At 52.9% G+C, this 15675-nt stretch overlaps 1 protein-coding gene across 1 annotated transcript in view; it reads right to left on the reverse strand.

Moving 5' to 3' along the window:
- Positions 1–12: 12 nt before the first annotated feature.
- LOC113476201 (protein scribble homolog) overlaps positions 13–15675 on the reverse strand; it is a 28346-nt gene continuing 12683 nt past the window's right edge. Inside the window, exons 14-17 of the mRNA XM_026841535.1 lie at positions 15106–15423; positions 12910–12972; positions 632–721; positions 13–117 (exon numbers count right to left, since the gene is read on the reverse strand). Of these exons, the coding sequence (XP_026697336.1) occupies positions 13–117; positions 632–721; positions 12910–12972; positions 15106–15423 (576 nt within the window). The remainder of the gene's footprint in view (positions 118–631; positions 722–12909; positions 12973–15105; positions 15424–15675) is intronic.

The following is a 15675-nucleotide window of genomic DNA, read 5'->3' on the forward strand; positions in this document are numbered from 1 at the left end:
CCCTAGCAGCATTTACATTTCACAGGAGCTGGTTCTTACCTCCAGAAGCTTGTCCCCAACACGAACCCCTGCACGAGCTGCAGGACCCTCTTCTGACACGCGGGAAATAAAGATGCCCTGGAAAGAAAATTACCTGTTAGAAGAGGTGGAGCCCATTCATCAGCCCTCTGAGATGCAGAGAGACCACTGCATCCCGTCCAGCTGAGGGGGAAGGGGAAGTCCCCCCACCAACCCCGTGCCCTGGGTGTGGGGCGGGACAGCCACATCACCCACTCAGGAGCTGGTAGGGAGGGGAAAGAAACCCCATTGCAGGGCGACCCCATAGGTGACAAAAGGGGAAAGGGAATGACACTTTAATCCTTTTCCAGCGGGACGAGAACATGACGAAGCTGATGCACCAGAGGTGTAAATGCCAAGCCCGTACTCTGAGAGTCCTGTACCCCAGGAGCCGCCGGGGAGGAACCAGCCGCTCCCTGTGCCCAGGGCAGAGGGGGCAGGTTGTGCCCGGGGGCTGCTCCCGCCCTGCTCCAGCCCAGCCACGGGCTGACGTCTGCGGACACCCAACCTCCAGCTACGGAGAACTATGCCCTGAGGGTGGGTGCTGCGATGACCAGCCAGTCCCGGGTCTTACCTCGTCGTCACCCTTATAGGGGGTGGAGCCCTTGCCCCCTGCGATGCTGATGCCCAGCCCCCCCGTCTGCCGCACGATAGTCAGTGTCAGCTGGAAGCAGAACGGACAGAGGTTACAGGTCAGTGCAGGCCGGCAGAACGCCCCAAACACCCTGAAGAGCAAGGGATGGCTACTTAAAGAGTAAGCACAAGAGCATACGTGTCTGTGTCAGCAGTGGTACCTATGCCTCAAAGGCACCACAGTCACAACACACTTAAAACAAACAAATCCTTTCTCCCCGTTGGGTCCCGAGCCGTATCTCAAGACCAAGAATCAGTTTGCCTGTAATGAACATATCGGAACGAGATGTCCACCACGGAGGAAACTGAGCAGCGGTGGGATGGGGCTGGACAAAGAGCAGGGACGGTGTTCGCCTCAGAGCTCCACCACAGGGCTCCCTCTGGGGCGTAATTCCACACAGCTACTGGGAGGCTCAGGGTCACCCCAGCGTAGCTGCAGCCACAAGAACAGCACCTCTCCCAGGATACGCTGGGCAGGCACTTGGCTCTGTTCGACTGATGGAAATCAGTGCAAATTCCAGAGAAGCCACCTCCTCTCCCTCTGCACAGGCAGGCTCAGGACCGTAGCTGTGCAATCCAGAAGCCTCTTCTCCTGCCTGTCTCCCGCCTCTACATACCGAATTATGCCCACTTCCAATAGCAAGACTTTCAGTCAAGCTTGAACTGAAATTGCTTCTATTCAGGACACCAGCATAAACTGTTCACGTGGCCCCGCTCACGAGAGGAAAGACAGGGAGCATGTGGCAGGATACAGGGAAAGGAATGGGATAGGCAGGACTCCCTCAGGGATCTGTCAGGGCCAAGGACCAAGGAGCTGGTGAGGTGACAGAAATGTACACAGACTCCTGGAGGAAACCCAAGGGTCTGTCCTCCAGATGTCACTTCTCTGGAAACAAAGTCCAGAACAGAGAGCGGCTGCTGCAGAGGTGTCTACCTTCAACATCAGGTCTGCCTGGCCTGGGCCAGGCCCTGGGTGGGCAGCAAAAGCAGCAGGAGGCTTGTTTTCCTTAACCCCTCCCTGCAGATCCTTCTTCTCTTCCTACAATGCCAGAAGTGACAGCCTGTGGGGCTTCACATTCTGCTGAGTTCAAAACAAAACCAAACCAAAAATCCAGCCCAGGAAACACAGAACTAAAATGAGGTTCCTTGCCATTCCAGTCAACAGCGTAGCAGAAAGCTGGTGGGACCTTCACAAGGGCACCCCTGGTGCTAGACAGACCGTAAGCACGGCATCTGCTGTGCAAGAACTAGAGACCGAGTAAAATCCAAGTACTGAAAGACAAAGATTATCCCGGTGAGACAGAGAAATGCGGCATCACACATCACTGATAGCACACGTGAAGACCAGTCACAGATTAGACTGACGCCTCCCGCGTGAAACACTCTGTTAGGATCTAACTACAAATACCACGGTTGGGTTTTTTTCTGGTCTTGCTGGATTTTTAGTAATGCTCTAAAGACTTATACCTATATTCAACACAAAAACTTCTAAAGACAATGGAAAACCACGTCTCCAGAGAAGGCCTAGAGAGTGTTCTATTAACAGGATCCAGGTATTCCCAAGTGAGACAGCTGATGGCTCGGCCCAGTGCCCGATCAGCAGGACAAGACTGCTGGCTTTGACTGTGAAGGAGGAACATACAGTGTCACTGGTTACAGAAAGTCACTTTCAGTTGCGCAGTAAGATGAACAACAAACCCCGGGGATTTCACAAATTCACCGAAACCAGACTGAAAATATGGGGAAAATTGCCAGAAAAGCCAACTGGACTGAGGGTTAAGAACCTTACGTCTATCAACTTACAATGAAAGAGCAAAACACCAAGGAGGAACCAGACCCAATTAAACTCAGAGACGCTGCTAGAACAACGGCAAATGGGCTTGAATTGGACATAAATATATTTAGGCTGGAAAGAAGATTTCAATCCTCCCAAAGCAAGTCACTTCTCCCATAAAAACAGTGTGGTAAGAAACTGAACTGCTGAATGTCTGTTTGAAGTCTATGAAAAGAATAACTGACATGAGTATGAACCTGAGAAAGAAGGAACCGGATCCAGTAGCCTGTAACGGCCTTTCAGTCTTACATTTCACATTACAGCCTAGACACTGCTTTTTACACTAAACCACTAAGTTACTTTTTCCCAAAAGTGCATCTGTCCTCAGGCTGCCCCTGAACTGCCCTGACTTCCACGGTGTCCAGACCGACACTCTGCGAAGGCAGCAACGAGCCGCCCTGAGAGCTGGGGCAGCACGGCCCCACCCCTGCAATCACTCCTGACACTGACTTCTGGGGTATTTTCCTCTTCTTGCCTTTTTTCCCCTAGAGCCAGGGATCCTCCCGCTGCCCAGCAACTGTTCACCTCAGACCTAACAACTCATCTGGGATACTCCCCACTCGGAAACAACGCTGCTCAGCTGGTTGTGGCTCCTCACTCCGCAGAAGGGACAAACCTTCCTTCAGTGGGACACGTATCCAGAGCTCCCACCTCATCCCTCCCAGACAAGTGTCTGTGCCCTCCGCAGAAAAGGGCTACTGGGGAAGGAGAAAAGTGGAAAAATTGAAAAAGCTGCCACTTCAGCCTGGAGTTGTCAGCCCAGAGTCCCTGAACTCCCACTGAGGGGTAGGGTGAAACCCATTTACCATCAAAGCACGACCCGAGGGAGCAGCTGTATCCCCCCCTCTCCTCTATCCCCCTCAGTCCCACCAGTGTTCCTGCCTTACATCTCCAAGGAACATACTCAAACGAGGACTGATTCCACCTCAACCTATTTTTCATAGTTTTTTAACATAGCTATCTTCTAACAGATTCACTTGACCTGTGAGATTTTGCAGCGTGCAGTGAGTAAACGTGCCCCACTCCGGAGGACTCTGCGGCACAGGGCAGGCAGGCTGGCGCTGCAGCACCCAGGGGTACCCAGGGGTACCAGCACCCAGCGCTGGCCCACGATGGCCACCTACGGCCTGCTGCAGCTCGCCCTCGGCAGGGGCACAGCACAGCAGCAAACTGGCCCCTCAAAGGCTTCGACTGCCAGCGCGTGGGGCTGCTGCAGCCCAGAACCCGCCGAAAGACCAACCTGTACCTCCAGACACACCCAACGCAGTGGGGCTTCACGGGCTTTATCTCCAGAAGGCAGCAAGTTCCTGCATGCACAGGCGTCCTGTTATAACTTGCTGTACATCTGAAGGAAGTGTCTAACCCCTGCATTTATGTCGCTTGAAACTTTAAATGGGACTGGACTGTCACCAGTGACATGGAAAACACAAACATGTGATGAACACTGCTGTCTGTGTTTGGACAGAAGCGTGGTGATGTACGTGCATCACATGAAGGTGAAGAATCACGCTCCAACGCAGCTGAAGAATCGATTTAATAGAATCAATCCGGAATAACCATTCTAAAAGCCCAAAGGACTGGATAACTTGTACCCAAGAGTCCTAACAACCAACAGATCTCTGATGTGCTTGGAAAGCATTTATAAAATTCTGGAGTCCTGATACCCTGAAATAGCATTTACGTTGTGCCATTAGACTAAGAGATGACGCGGGATGACGCCTGCAACCATCAGCTCGTCATCCTGGCTCCAGCTCCAGAAAAGCAACTGAAGAACACGCAGAAATGGCCCCAACGCCAAACAGCTGAATGTTACGAAAATCAAATCTCTCAAAAACCACACACACCTCTATGACAAGACTACAAACTTGGCTGAGAAAGTAACAGTAAAGATTTAATAGGCAGACTCTTGTAAAACTTATCCCAAGACATTCTTCCTGCCATGGCACAATGCTGGGTTTGGGTGTACATTATACAGGCGCAGAACAAGCAGGACTTGACCAGCAGTCAAGTACTAGTCATCCGTGGAGAACCAAGTGGGGCTCTGCCGAGAACTGCCCCAGCCTGGATCTTATTCTGGCTCAGTGACAGTGAAAATGCTGTGTGAGGGGAGGCTAGGGGGCCTTCAAATACAGCAAGAGGAGGGACAGACGTATTTCTCTCTTTTCATGCCATTAATAAATTTATGGGAAATTATTTTTCCATGTTTGTAACAACAAAGGAATTAGGGATACCCAATGAAATTTCAGCCACAGGCTAAAAAATGCTTTTTAACATACAGCCCAAGTAAATGACACAATTTATCACCACTAAATACTGTGGAACTAAAATGCATAAATAGTATAAATCATAGACAGCAGCTCCCCTGTGTCTTGCACAGTGGTACGAACACTGAAATCCCAAACCCCAGCCCGCAAGGAGCTGTGGAAGGATCCCCGTGTCTCGCTCAGGTCTGCGCTGCCTAAAGCCCGAAGCAAGCCCCCACACTGACCGTGAGATGCCTGAAGGACATTCAGCTCTGTGTGTCCTTTTTCCAGGAACCCCTCAACAAGAGAGAGGAGCCTACATGGCACATAAATGTAAGAGACACACGGGGGTGCAGGAGCCAGAGGCACTGACTCAGCAGGAAAGATTAGAAGAGCTAAATCTCTCTGGCTTTAGTATGCAGCAACTCGTGAGGACAAGAGGATGGGCTGAAAATATCAGTGACCAAATGGAAGGTGGGAGATTCCTGCATGAGCTGCTGAGAACTAAATTAAAATCGAACAACGGAAAAAGGAACATGAAGGAAAGATCCTGCCCTGGCAGAGGAGCTGCCTGCTGGGTACGAGCCAAAGATTTTCTGGCTCTGATGTTATTTCTTCCTACGTTCAGATGTGGGTTTAGTTACCAAGGGGATGGATAATTGCAAGGCCGAGGTGGTAGGGTACAGATGAGAGCCAAGCGCTTCACTGCCTTCACTGCCCTCTCCACCCAGGTCAGCACTAAGCAGAGAGCACCTGAGCAAGCCCCAGTGGCTGACGGCAGCCCCAGAGCAGCCAGGACAGGACTGGCCATGCTGAATGCGTCGGCAGATCCTGCAGGTCCCCTTCCCCAGAGAGATTCCAAGACACCGAACAACGTTCCATGAAGTGAGGATGTGTTTTTTAAAATATGATGGCTTCTGAAACACAAATAAAAACCTAGGTTCATACAGATACGATTAATCTTGACGTGAGTATATAGATATATGCTGCCATCATTTAGATGGGAATCATGTGTGATGACATACATGAACATCCCTATCTATATATGTGTGTCTATACAGAGAAATGATTTCATCTTGGTATAGGAAAAAACTTTTACAGTGACAACAATCATTCACAGGACCCAGGTCCCCAGGGAGATGGCAGAGTCCCCATCAGTGGAGGTTTACAAGCTGTGACTGGTCAGGGTGCTGGATAATCCCATCCAGGCTCCCTTTCCCACACAAGGTTGGTCTTTCCAAGGTCCTTTCCAACCTGCACTATTTTATGAGTCTATGATTAGTTCTTTCATGAATGAATTCCCCAGAAATAGGGATTTAAGAAGTCAGTACTTCCTCCTCCTCACAATGGACACCCAGGTTTGCCACAGGCAGGGAAATGCCAAAAGAGGGGATCCTGAAGAGAACTGGGCTGGCAGAACTACGGGATGCAACAGGACAGAGTCCCTCTGGAAAGGAAAACATTCAACTCCAATAACGAGAAGCAAAACAAGCACCGGACAAAGCTACCAAGCCTTGAACCATTCCCAGAACTGGAAACAGCACAAAAACCTGAACATGGAAGACCTGAGGATTCAGCTGGAATAAGTGACGCTAAAACACATTATATTTCTTCCTCTCTTCAGCAGTAAAAATCACAGAATCCCAGAATTAGCTCAGCTGGAAAAGCCCCTGCAGCTCCTCCAGCCCAACCACGACCCTCCCCCTGACCGTTCCCAGCTCCCCCAGACCCCTCAGCGCTGGCTCAGCCCGACTCTTCAACCCCTCCAGGGATCCCGGGGACTCCCCCCTGCCCTGGGCAGCCCATTCCAACGCCCAACAGCCCCTTCTGCACAGAAATCCTTCCTCAGAGCCAGCCTGACCCTGCCCTGGGCAGCTTGAGGCCATTCCCTCGGGGCCTGGCGCTGGGGCCTTGGCTCCAGAGACTCATCCCCCCTCTCTGCCCCCTCCTGGCAGGGACTTGCCGAGGGCCAGGAGGTCTCCCCTCAGCCTCCTCTTCTCCAGACTGAACCCCCCCAGTTCCCCCAGCCGCTCCCCAGCAGACCTGTGCTCCAGACCCTGCCCCAGCTCCGTTGCCCTTCTCTGCCCACGCTCGAGTCATTCAATGGCCTTTTTGGGGTGAGGGGCCCAGAACTGAACCCCCTCAGCGAGGGGCGGCCTCCCCAGTGCCCAGCCCAGGGCTCAGATCCCTTCCCTGTCCCTGCTGGCCACGCCAGTGCTGACACCAGCCGGGATGCCGTTGCCCTCCTTGGCCCCCTGGGCACACTCTGGCTCATTCTCACCCCCCAGTCCCTCTCTGACCGGCAGCTCTCCAGCCACTCCTCCCCAGGCCTGGAGCCCCCCTGGGGGTTGTTGTGGCCCAAGGGCAGCCCCCGGCATTTGCCCTCAGTGAAACTCCCCCAGTTGGGCTCAGCCCATGGCTCCAGCCTGCCCAGGTCTCTGCAGCCTCCTCGCCCTCGAGCAGACCCACACTCCCACCCAACTGGGTGTCACCTGCAAACTGGCTGAGGGTGCCCTCGATCCCCCCTTCCAGATCATCAATAAGGACGTTAAACAGGAGTGGCCCCACACCCAGCCCTGGGGGACACCACTCGTCACTGGTCCCCAACTGGATTTAACTCTCCGGGCCCGGCCATCCAGACAGTTTTTTACCCAGCAAAGCGTGTGCCCATCCAAGCCTCGAGCAGCCAGTTTCGCCAGGAGAATGCTGTGGGAAATGGTGTCAAAGGCCTTGCTAAAGTCAAAGTAAACAACATCCACAGCTTTTCCTTCAGCCAATGTATATATCCAATATGTATATCGACCCTTCTTATAGATGGGTGTCACATGGGCCAATTTCCAACCTGTCGGGGCCTCCCCGCTCAGCCAGGACTGCTGGGAAATGATGGAAAGCGGCTTGGGGAGCCCCCAGCCAGTCCTCCAGCACCCTCGGGTGTATCCCATCCGGTCCCATAGACTGTGCGTGTCTGCGTGATGCAGCAGGTCACTGACTGTCTCCTCCTGGAATGCCGGGGGGTCATTCTCCCAGTCCGTCTTCTGGCTGAGGAGGTCGGATTCCCTCAGTACTGGTCTTGTTATTAAAACCGAGGCAAAGAAGTCAGTAAGCACCTCAGCCTTCTCCTCATCACTTGTTACCACGTTTCCCCCTGCGTCTAGCAGGGGGATGGACTCTATCATTGGTATAGTCATTCATTTTGCATCATTTCTGACTACAAAACTGTCACTTAGAAACTGCTCTCAGCCCCACAATTTCTCACTGTTCTAAAGGTCCATTTTAACCCATCATTTCATATACAATTAAAAGACTGAAAGGGCTGGAGAATTTACAACTTTCTTCTAAAATCTGTTTCACCTTTGTGCTGCTAAAGGCAGGCAGCACAGTAGGAGAGCATTTGTCCAAGGGGACAGTGAGATAAAACACTCATTTTAAAACCTACAAGCAGAGACATCTTTAAGTACAGCAACAGTCTGGAGGACAAACCTCACTGAGGAGCCTGATGCTGAATGCAGAGTACCTAAAGAGAATTCCCCTCTGTGACCAGAAACTACATTTGAAGTGAAAGAAAACTGGAATTTAGTGAACTAAAGTCTGGGTAAACTCTGTTATGTTATCCACTGTCAACAAACGTGAATTCAAGTAAAACAAGTGAATGAAAGAGCAGCGAGAAATACAGGCCATGGGAATCTATCTTACAAGGGAACACCAGAGGAATTTGGGTTTTTTAATTTAGCAAAATGAAGGCTAGGAATTGTGACTGATGTCCATGAAAATATACCAAGGACAAGCAGACAGAGGGTCAGACAGAACAAAAGAGATTTTTCATGACAAAAAATATAATGAAAACAATGAATTAACAGATGCAAGTTCAGCATGAAAGTAAGTTTTCTAATCAATCCAGAAGTAGAAATCTGGAGAAGTTTTTGGTTTCTCCCACTAGGAAGAATGCGAGTGTGTGCACAGACGTTGAGGAACAGGAAGAAACTACCCATGTTTAATGAAAAGTTTGACTGACTTACGAAACAGAGTACAGTATCTGGTTGCTAGTGGTTGCAGGATACTTGACTTCAGGATTTCTTCCAAATAATCTGTGTTATCTTCGTTGTAAATTTAGCTTGTTGCTCCTGAATTAAGAACAGCCCTTTTCTGACTAAAGCGTATCTTCCTGAAACGGCAACCTACCCCAGTCTTGCCTCATTTCAGTTCCCAGATCCAAGCTGGTCGTTGGCTTCCATCACAAAGCCCCGAAACTATTCTAGGAGTTATCCTTCTTCCCTCCCGACACAGTCAGAAATATTACTGAGCAAATAAGGACCAGTTTTTAAAGACATGCAAATGCTTAAGCCCCATTCATTTCCACAGGGGTTATTTTAATGCCTCAATTTTTTGTATAATCCTCATCCTAAGCAGCAAGACCCATATTCTGTTGTGAATATTGAGTTTTCCTATTTCAAAAGTGAGAGTCACGAACCGCAGCATTTTGTTTAAATGTTGTATCTCCTCTCTCTGTTCAGAACACTATTGCTTTCTGTCCTTCCTACTTGGGAGAGCAAACCCGACGATTGTCCCACAGCAGGAAGGGGAAACTCTGCAGACAGTTCTGCACTTGTGTGAGAAATCATTCCAGAGTTTGCCACCCGGCCCTTAAGCAAGCTCCAGATCAGATAAAATCTGTGGTCAGCCCAGAGCGATACATTAAGATGAAGAAGCAGCAATCACATGAGGAATCTCAGCCACTCTGCAGGTGAACTGTGTTCAAACCGTGCCTCAACATACCTGAGCCGAAGCTCTGCATCTGCAAGAGGAGATTATAGCCCCCACCTCCAAACTGCTGGAGGGTCCCGGCGTAAGGGAGAATACTAAGGGCCCTTCCCTCCAGTAGGGAAAGGTCTTAAAAACATTCCTATGGCAATAAATAAAAGCTAGACAAATTCAAACAGAAAGTATGGCATATTTTTCCATTGGGAACTTTAGTAATTAAAAAAATTGAATGAGAGAAAACAGAGTGTTGTATCTTTTCATAACTTGGAGGGTACTCTGCTCGGTCAGAAAGGATACTCTGGCCGGGCCAGCTGAGCGAATACAGGTGACACGATCTTCCCTGAATTACGCAGCAGAGGTTTATTAGTCTTTTCAGGGTTTCAGGTTTCCAGAACACATCGCAGGAAGATCCACCTGCTACGTAAGAATCCCACGGCCGATGGTGTCAAGGGGTGCGCAGCCTCGCCCCGTGAGCGGCCGCAGGGCTGGGGCCCCGGTGCCGGGCCAGCGCCACCCCCCCGCGCTGCCGGACCACTCCGAGCCTCTGGCAACCAGCAAGGGTCCTGCCAAGCACCAGGCTCGTGCTCCAAGACAAACGGTGAACTTCCCAAGACGCCTTCAAGAGGCCCTGACGCCCTTCCGACCCCGCCTGAGAGCAGCAGCTGCCGGGGTCTGTCCCGCCTGCAAGCGGCCCAGCTTCTTCCCAGGGAGGGACTGAGCAGCATCCCCCCGGGGAGCCTGGTGCTGCTGGGGGAGCAGCCAGGGAGAAGTGAAACGCTGCAAAGCTCCGCGGGCAGTGCAGAGCCCCTCGGGACTTCTGTCCCTGGGGGGTCCTGCAGAAGGTGGGTGTCACAGGAGGGTGACACCAGCCGTTACTGCAGACAGAGCAGCAGCCATCACTGACACGGGATCTGGGACCCTCTTTCCACTATTATCTTCAGCCTGCACAGCAGCTCTTTCCAGACCACTTCAAAAATCATATGAGAACAGACTTCAGGTACGTCGTGCCCTCAAAGAGCAGCTCAATACGCTTCCTTCCTCCTCTCAAAGCCTCCCTACACCCAGATACAGCCACTGCTGCAGTGCAGATGGAGACCGAGACAAGACACTGAGGACAGAGTGAGCAGCGGAATCCAGATACCCACTATCAGATATCACGTGCTTTAACAAAATTACTTCTTTCACTGTGCTGAGTCCCACTGGCACCAACAGCTAAAGGAGCTCTGGAAGCACCAGCTGCCTGCACAGCACCAGGTTCCCTACACCTTGGCTGCCGGCAAAGTCAGTCTCCAGCTCTACTCTGGCAAGGTTAGTCTTTGGCTCAGGTTTATGGTTTAGGCTTAAAGAACATGCTATCAGCAGTTCCCTTTCTTTAAGAGCTGTACACAATTCTACAAGGAAGGTGCTGCTCAAGGAGCTCCAGGCTCCCCACCCTGCGACGGTCTTGCTCTGTTCCACAGCCACCAGTTCAGCTGTGAGACTCCTCTCAAGGACTGGAAACCATCCCTGGGAACAGCAGGTAGATGCTATTCCTGGGACTGCTCCCTTCCCAAGCTAATTCTCTACTCTGACGCTAAACAGTCTTTAAGACCCCAAGTATTCCTCCTGCTGTCCTCCCTCTGCTCACCGAGAGGCACCGAGGTCCCTTCACAGCCGAGACAGGCAGGACCCCACTCCCAGCACGGGCCAGGGGTCCCAGCCAGGCAGAGCCCAGGGCCAGCCCTCACCTACAGCGCTCTCAGCCTGAGGCCCACAGCTTGACGTTTCTGGAGACTGAACCTTCCGCACGAGCTGGTAGGTGCCCAGACAACAGAGCACCCCTGCCTGGAGAGGTCAGCAGGCATCCGCTGAGCTGAGTGCTCCCCAGAGCTGCAGGACAGTCAACGGCTTCCCAAAGCTGGGCTGCTCTGGGGCGACTTCAGCTACCACCACCCATCTGGTGGGTCTCCAGGTGCTCGTCCTGGGGAGCTGCACGTTGCTCTTTTCCGGGAGGGAAGAGACTTGCTCAGGGGAGACCACACTGCAGGGACACCAGAGCAACCTGGTGCCTCTGGCCAGCGGCCCTCTCCAGCCCCCCCAGGGGAGTTCTGGGCACTTCCACAGAGCAGGTGGAGCAAGGCCGGAGCCAAGGACAATGCAGGCAGACTATTCCCTGACACAGGACTGAGATTTCCTGGGCCACTGCACCTCAAGGAGCAAGAAAACTCTGCAAATGGAACACGTCCAGTGGCTGTAAAGAAGGACCAAGAGCAGTTTCCAAACGAGGGGCAGGAAGCACCTGACTATACTCAGTTTCACCTCTGAGCGACGGAAGAGCTACGCAAAAGAAACGCAGGAAATATTGGTATGTCTTTCAGTGATCTAGAGCTAAGATGGACAAATCTTCAGGACACACTAACAGTGGAGCACATCTGAGCCAGCTCATGTTTCACCTGAAGTGGAAGGAATTTGTCATCTCCCTCCCAGAAAGTTTTTCTCCAAAACCAAGGAAGAAAACCCTCCGTTTTACACCTGGGGGAGTAGCAAAGAGCCAAGTTCACAGACAATCAGGCCAGCACTCCCACGCAGCACACGGGTCGGGGACCACGGCCCTGTCCTAAGGGAAGAAACCTTCTCACAAGCCGTTGGTACTGAGCAGAGTCTCTGCCTCTTGCCCATGGCAGCAGCACTCTGCTCCCCACAGCTCCCTGCCTGCGGGAAGCCCGCTGAGCCAGGGGATGGGGAAGCCTTCCGAAAACTGGGGAACAAACTCAGGAAGTTAATCCTAGCTGGAGGCTGAGCTAAGGCAGCAAGACACAGGACTTTAAAATCTGGCATGGAACTCCACACGTGCCAGGGGCTTCCCGGAGCCCCCAGTGCCACCCAAGACGCTAAAGTGCTGCATGTGAAGACTCGAGGGGATTCTCCTGGGGGCTGCATGAGGAGCACGAGCCCTGAGCTCCAGCCCACCCTTCTGCAATGGCACAGTGTCCTCAGTCAGATCCTCCTCCCTCTGCCCCAGGGTCGGACGCAGTGCTCAGCAGAGTCCCGAGGCCTCTACTGCAGGGTCACCCACCACTCCCACTCATTTTCTTCTACCTTCTCTTTCCTCAGTGCACAGCAAATAGGAACTGAACTTTCCACCTTGGCCCCCTTTGGCTTTTTACATTTCTTCCATCTCACTCCTGATCTGCAGCAGCCATTCTCACCTCAGGGATGGAAAAGTAGGGAAAGGAGGTGAAAGCAGGGGAGGAAACAATCATTGTGTGTTTGTGATCAGTCAGGTCCAGAAGCCACTTGACCCAGAGAGATCAGTTTCCCCTACAACAATGGGTGAGCCTGGGAAGCAAATCAAGCAGACTGAATGATTTTTGGCAGAGAGAGAACAGTAGGAGTGGTACAGACCTCTTCCTCCTCAATGCGAGCAGGTTCAATCAGCAGATTATTGGCTTGATCAAACGACACCCCCTGTTAGGACAGGAACCAGCAAAGAGGCATGCGGATTAGTGGAGCATAAACCAAACCCGCCACCACTACCACCACCACCCAACACTCAGACGCACACCGCTCCGACAGGCCTGGCCACGCAGCCCCAGCGCAGCCCCACTCACACCGCTCCTGGCCACCAGCCACGGGGCTGCGGCCGGCCCCCCTCGCCGGGCGGCAGCACCCTCCGCCCTGGAAGCCGCATCTCCACGGCCGCGTTCTCGCCTGCGTTGGCACCCTGAGGCTGGGATCGCCAAGCTCGCGAGCTGAACGCTATTAGCTGGTTCTACCCCCTTTGTCCCCAGCTGTTCAGTGACGGAAGGATTGAACAACACAGGGGAAAAGCACAAAGAGACCTCTGGTGCCACTCAGCTGCTGCACAGGAATGGAGTGACCCCAAATCAAAGCGCATCCGTCCCTCCGGCCCCAGGAAGAGCCTCCGGCGGAGCCCTGCGTCCCGCCAGGCACCCAGGGTTGTGCTCCCAAATGCAGGAAACCTGAGAATTTCTCTTGAAAACCAACCCCCTTTGCACAAACCCCTCTGGGTTAAGGATCCAGCCTCCTGCACACCCCATCCTACCTCCTTCAGTGCCTGCAGGCAGCACCTCTCACCTGAAGCTCCCTGCACCGCGCAGGGACTCTGCTCCCCATGTTCCCATCCCTGGCAGGTGGCTCAAGGGGGCAAGTGGGTGCATCTGCCCCCGAGAAGCAAGCACCCAACCACCCACAGAAGGGAAACCCGCCGTTTCCAGGCGGAAGGCTTAGCTGATCACAAAGGTGACTTTCTGATGGATACACCAAACCTGAGGTCTCCATGCCTGTGCAGCCTTCACGGGTTTCACCAACGGGTCAGCACATCTCAGCTTTGGGCCCCTGACTAAAACGAGCTTTTTGGGTGAGGGCATTTCCCAAGTATGGCAGGTCTTGGTGGAGGGGACTCAGGATGGCTTCACACATTCTTACAAGCAGCAGCAGCTCCTTTTCATTTTGAAGAACTTCACAAACAGACATGCCCTATTCCTAGGGAGCAAGGGACAAACCAAACCAGCTCCCACACAGACAGACAAGCCTCCATGGAGAGAAGGGCTCCAAAGCAAACCTGAACACGAGAACCTTCCCCGGCTCACTCTGAACTCCAGAGTCATCGGACTCCAGCGTGGGGTGGGACTGGCCCCAACAGCCTGGAGTGTGTGTGCTAACAGCAACAACGGATTTTACTCCATCATCTTCCACCAGCTGAGAGACCCACACCTCACCCATGAGAGCTGCTGGTGTCAGACTATGGAGATGCAGTCACACCCTGCTCTCTGCCTGCCAAAGAGCCCTCGCAAAATCGTCACGTCACCTTCAGTGAGAGCTGCCCTAACCTCACAGTGCCCCTCATCGGTCCGTTCCTACCCCACTGCAGGATGCTCCTCCAGTAAGGATCTCTGTGCGTCCCTAACTGGACCCGGTGGTTCAGAGGGGTGGAACCAAGGACCTCCTGCCTCATCAGCCCCCAGCATCACCAGAAAGGCCCACCACGGCCCCGTGGCAACGGCAAAGCTCCAGAGCACGAGTTCCCCTAAATCCCAGCAAACACCTCATCGGACTGCGTCTGCGCTGGGCAGGCACAGGGGGGAACCGATGGGAAGGGCACACTCCTGTCTGCTCTCACTCCCCACTCCTCTCCAAGAGGCGCTGCAGCAGAAAGACAAGTGTGAGCAGCCTGAACGTAAGCCTGAGATTAGATCCAGGGACAAAGCTCATCCTGTTGCAAATGAGGTGCAACAACCAGCAAGCGAGGAGGAACGAAAGGAATGGAAGAACTTGTCAGTGATGGACGAAAGAATTGTTCTTGCAGCACAGAGCACAACATCACACATAATGGGGAGGGTGCAAGAACCTGGGCACAGCCAGGGGTCAGACACAAGCAACACAAGTCACAGCTCCTGGACAACCACGTGAGGCCCAGGGCGAACGGCAGCTCTGCCACCCACAGCACGTCTTTCCCGAAGTGCTGGAGCCTCCTGCCAACGTTTTCACTGGTACCACGTCAAGCTGGCTGGTAGCTCAAAGTAGCAGGAGGGAGGTCTGGCACCCCTCTGACCCCTCCCCGTCCCCACAAGACCTTACCTTCACCGACGGCTGAGCAGACAAAGCTCCGTTCTTTCTGTCATCCTCATCCCACGCTTCCTCCTGATCCTCGGGCTCCACGTTGTTGTTGCAGCCTCCTAACTCCTCCTCCTCTTTGGGGACTCCGTCACTGTTCAGCCCCTGCAGGAGTGCCACCACTGCCTCTGGCTTGGGCAGTTTAGTTATCTTAAAGTGTTTCTTATAATGGGGCGTGTCCTTGCGGATAAGCCTCTGCTTCTCCACTGGGAACGGCCGCTCTTCATCCTCATCCTCATCCTCACTCCGTATTAGTGTGTCCTCAGCAAAGTGTACGGTGGGCTACAACGGCAAAGCCCCAAGGGCTGTGAGCCTCAGGGAACAGCTGGCTCTGGTGGCAGTGCAGAAACCTGCTGTCCCCCCACTGCCAACACAGGCAGAGCCTGTGCTGAAGAAGATGCAGGAATACATATTCAGATTTCTCCAAACTTGCCCTTTTCCACATTAACTCCTTCACCCAGACACATCTGTCAGACCAGGGACTGAGGGCACTCAAGCCTGTAACCCTGGTGTTCCCACAGCCTCTGGCTCCCC

The sequence above is a fragment of the Athene cunicularia genome, assembly GCF_003259725.1.
Source record: "Athene cunicularia isolate RWA chromosome 2 unlocalized genomic scaffold, athCun1 chr2_part1, whole genome shotgun sequence".
NCBI classification, from domain to species: domain Eukaryota; kingdom Metazoa; phylum Chordata; class Aves; order Strigiformes; family Strigidae; genus Athene; species Athene cunicularia.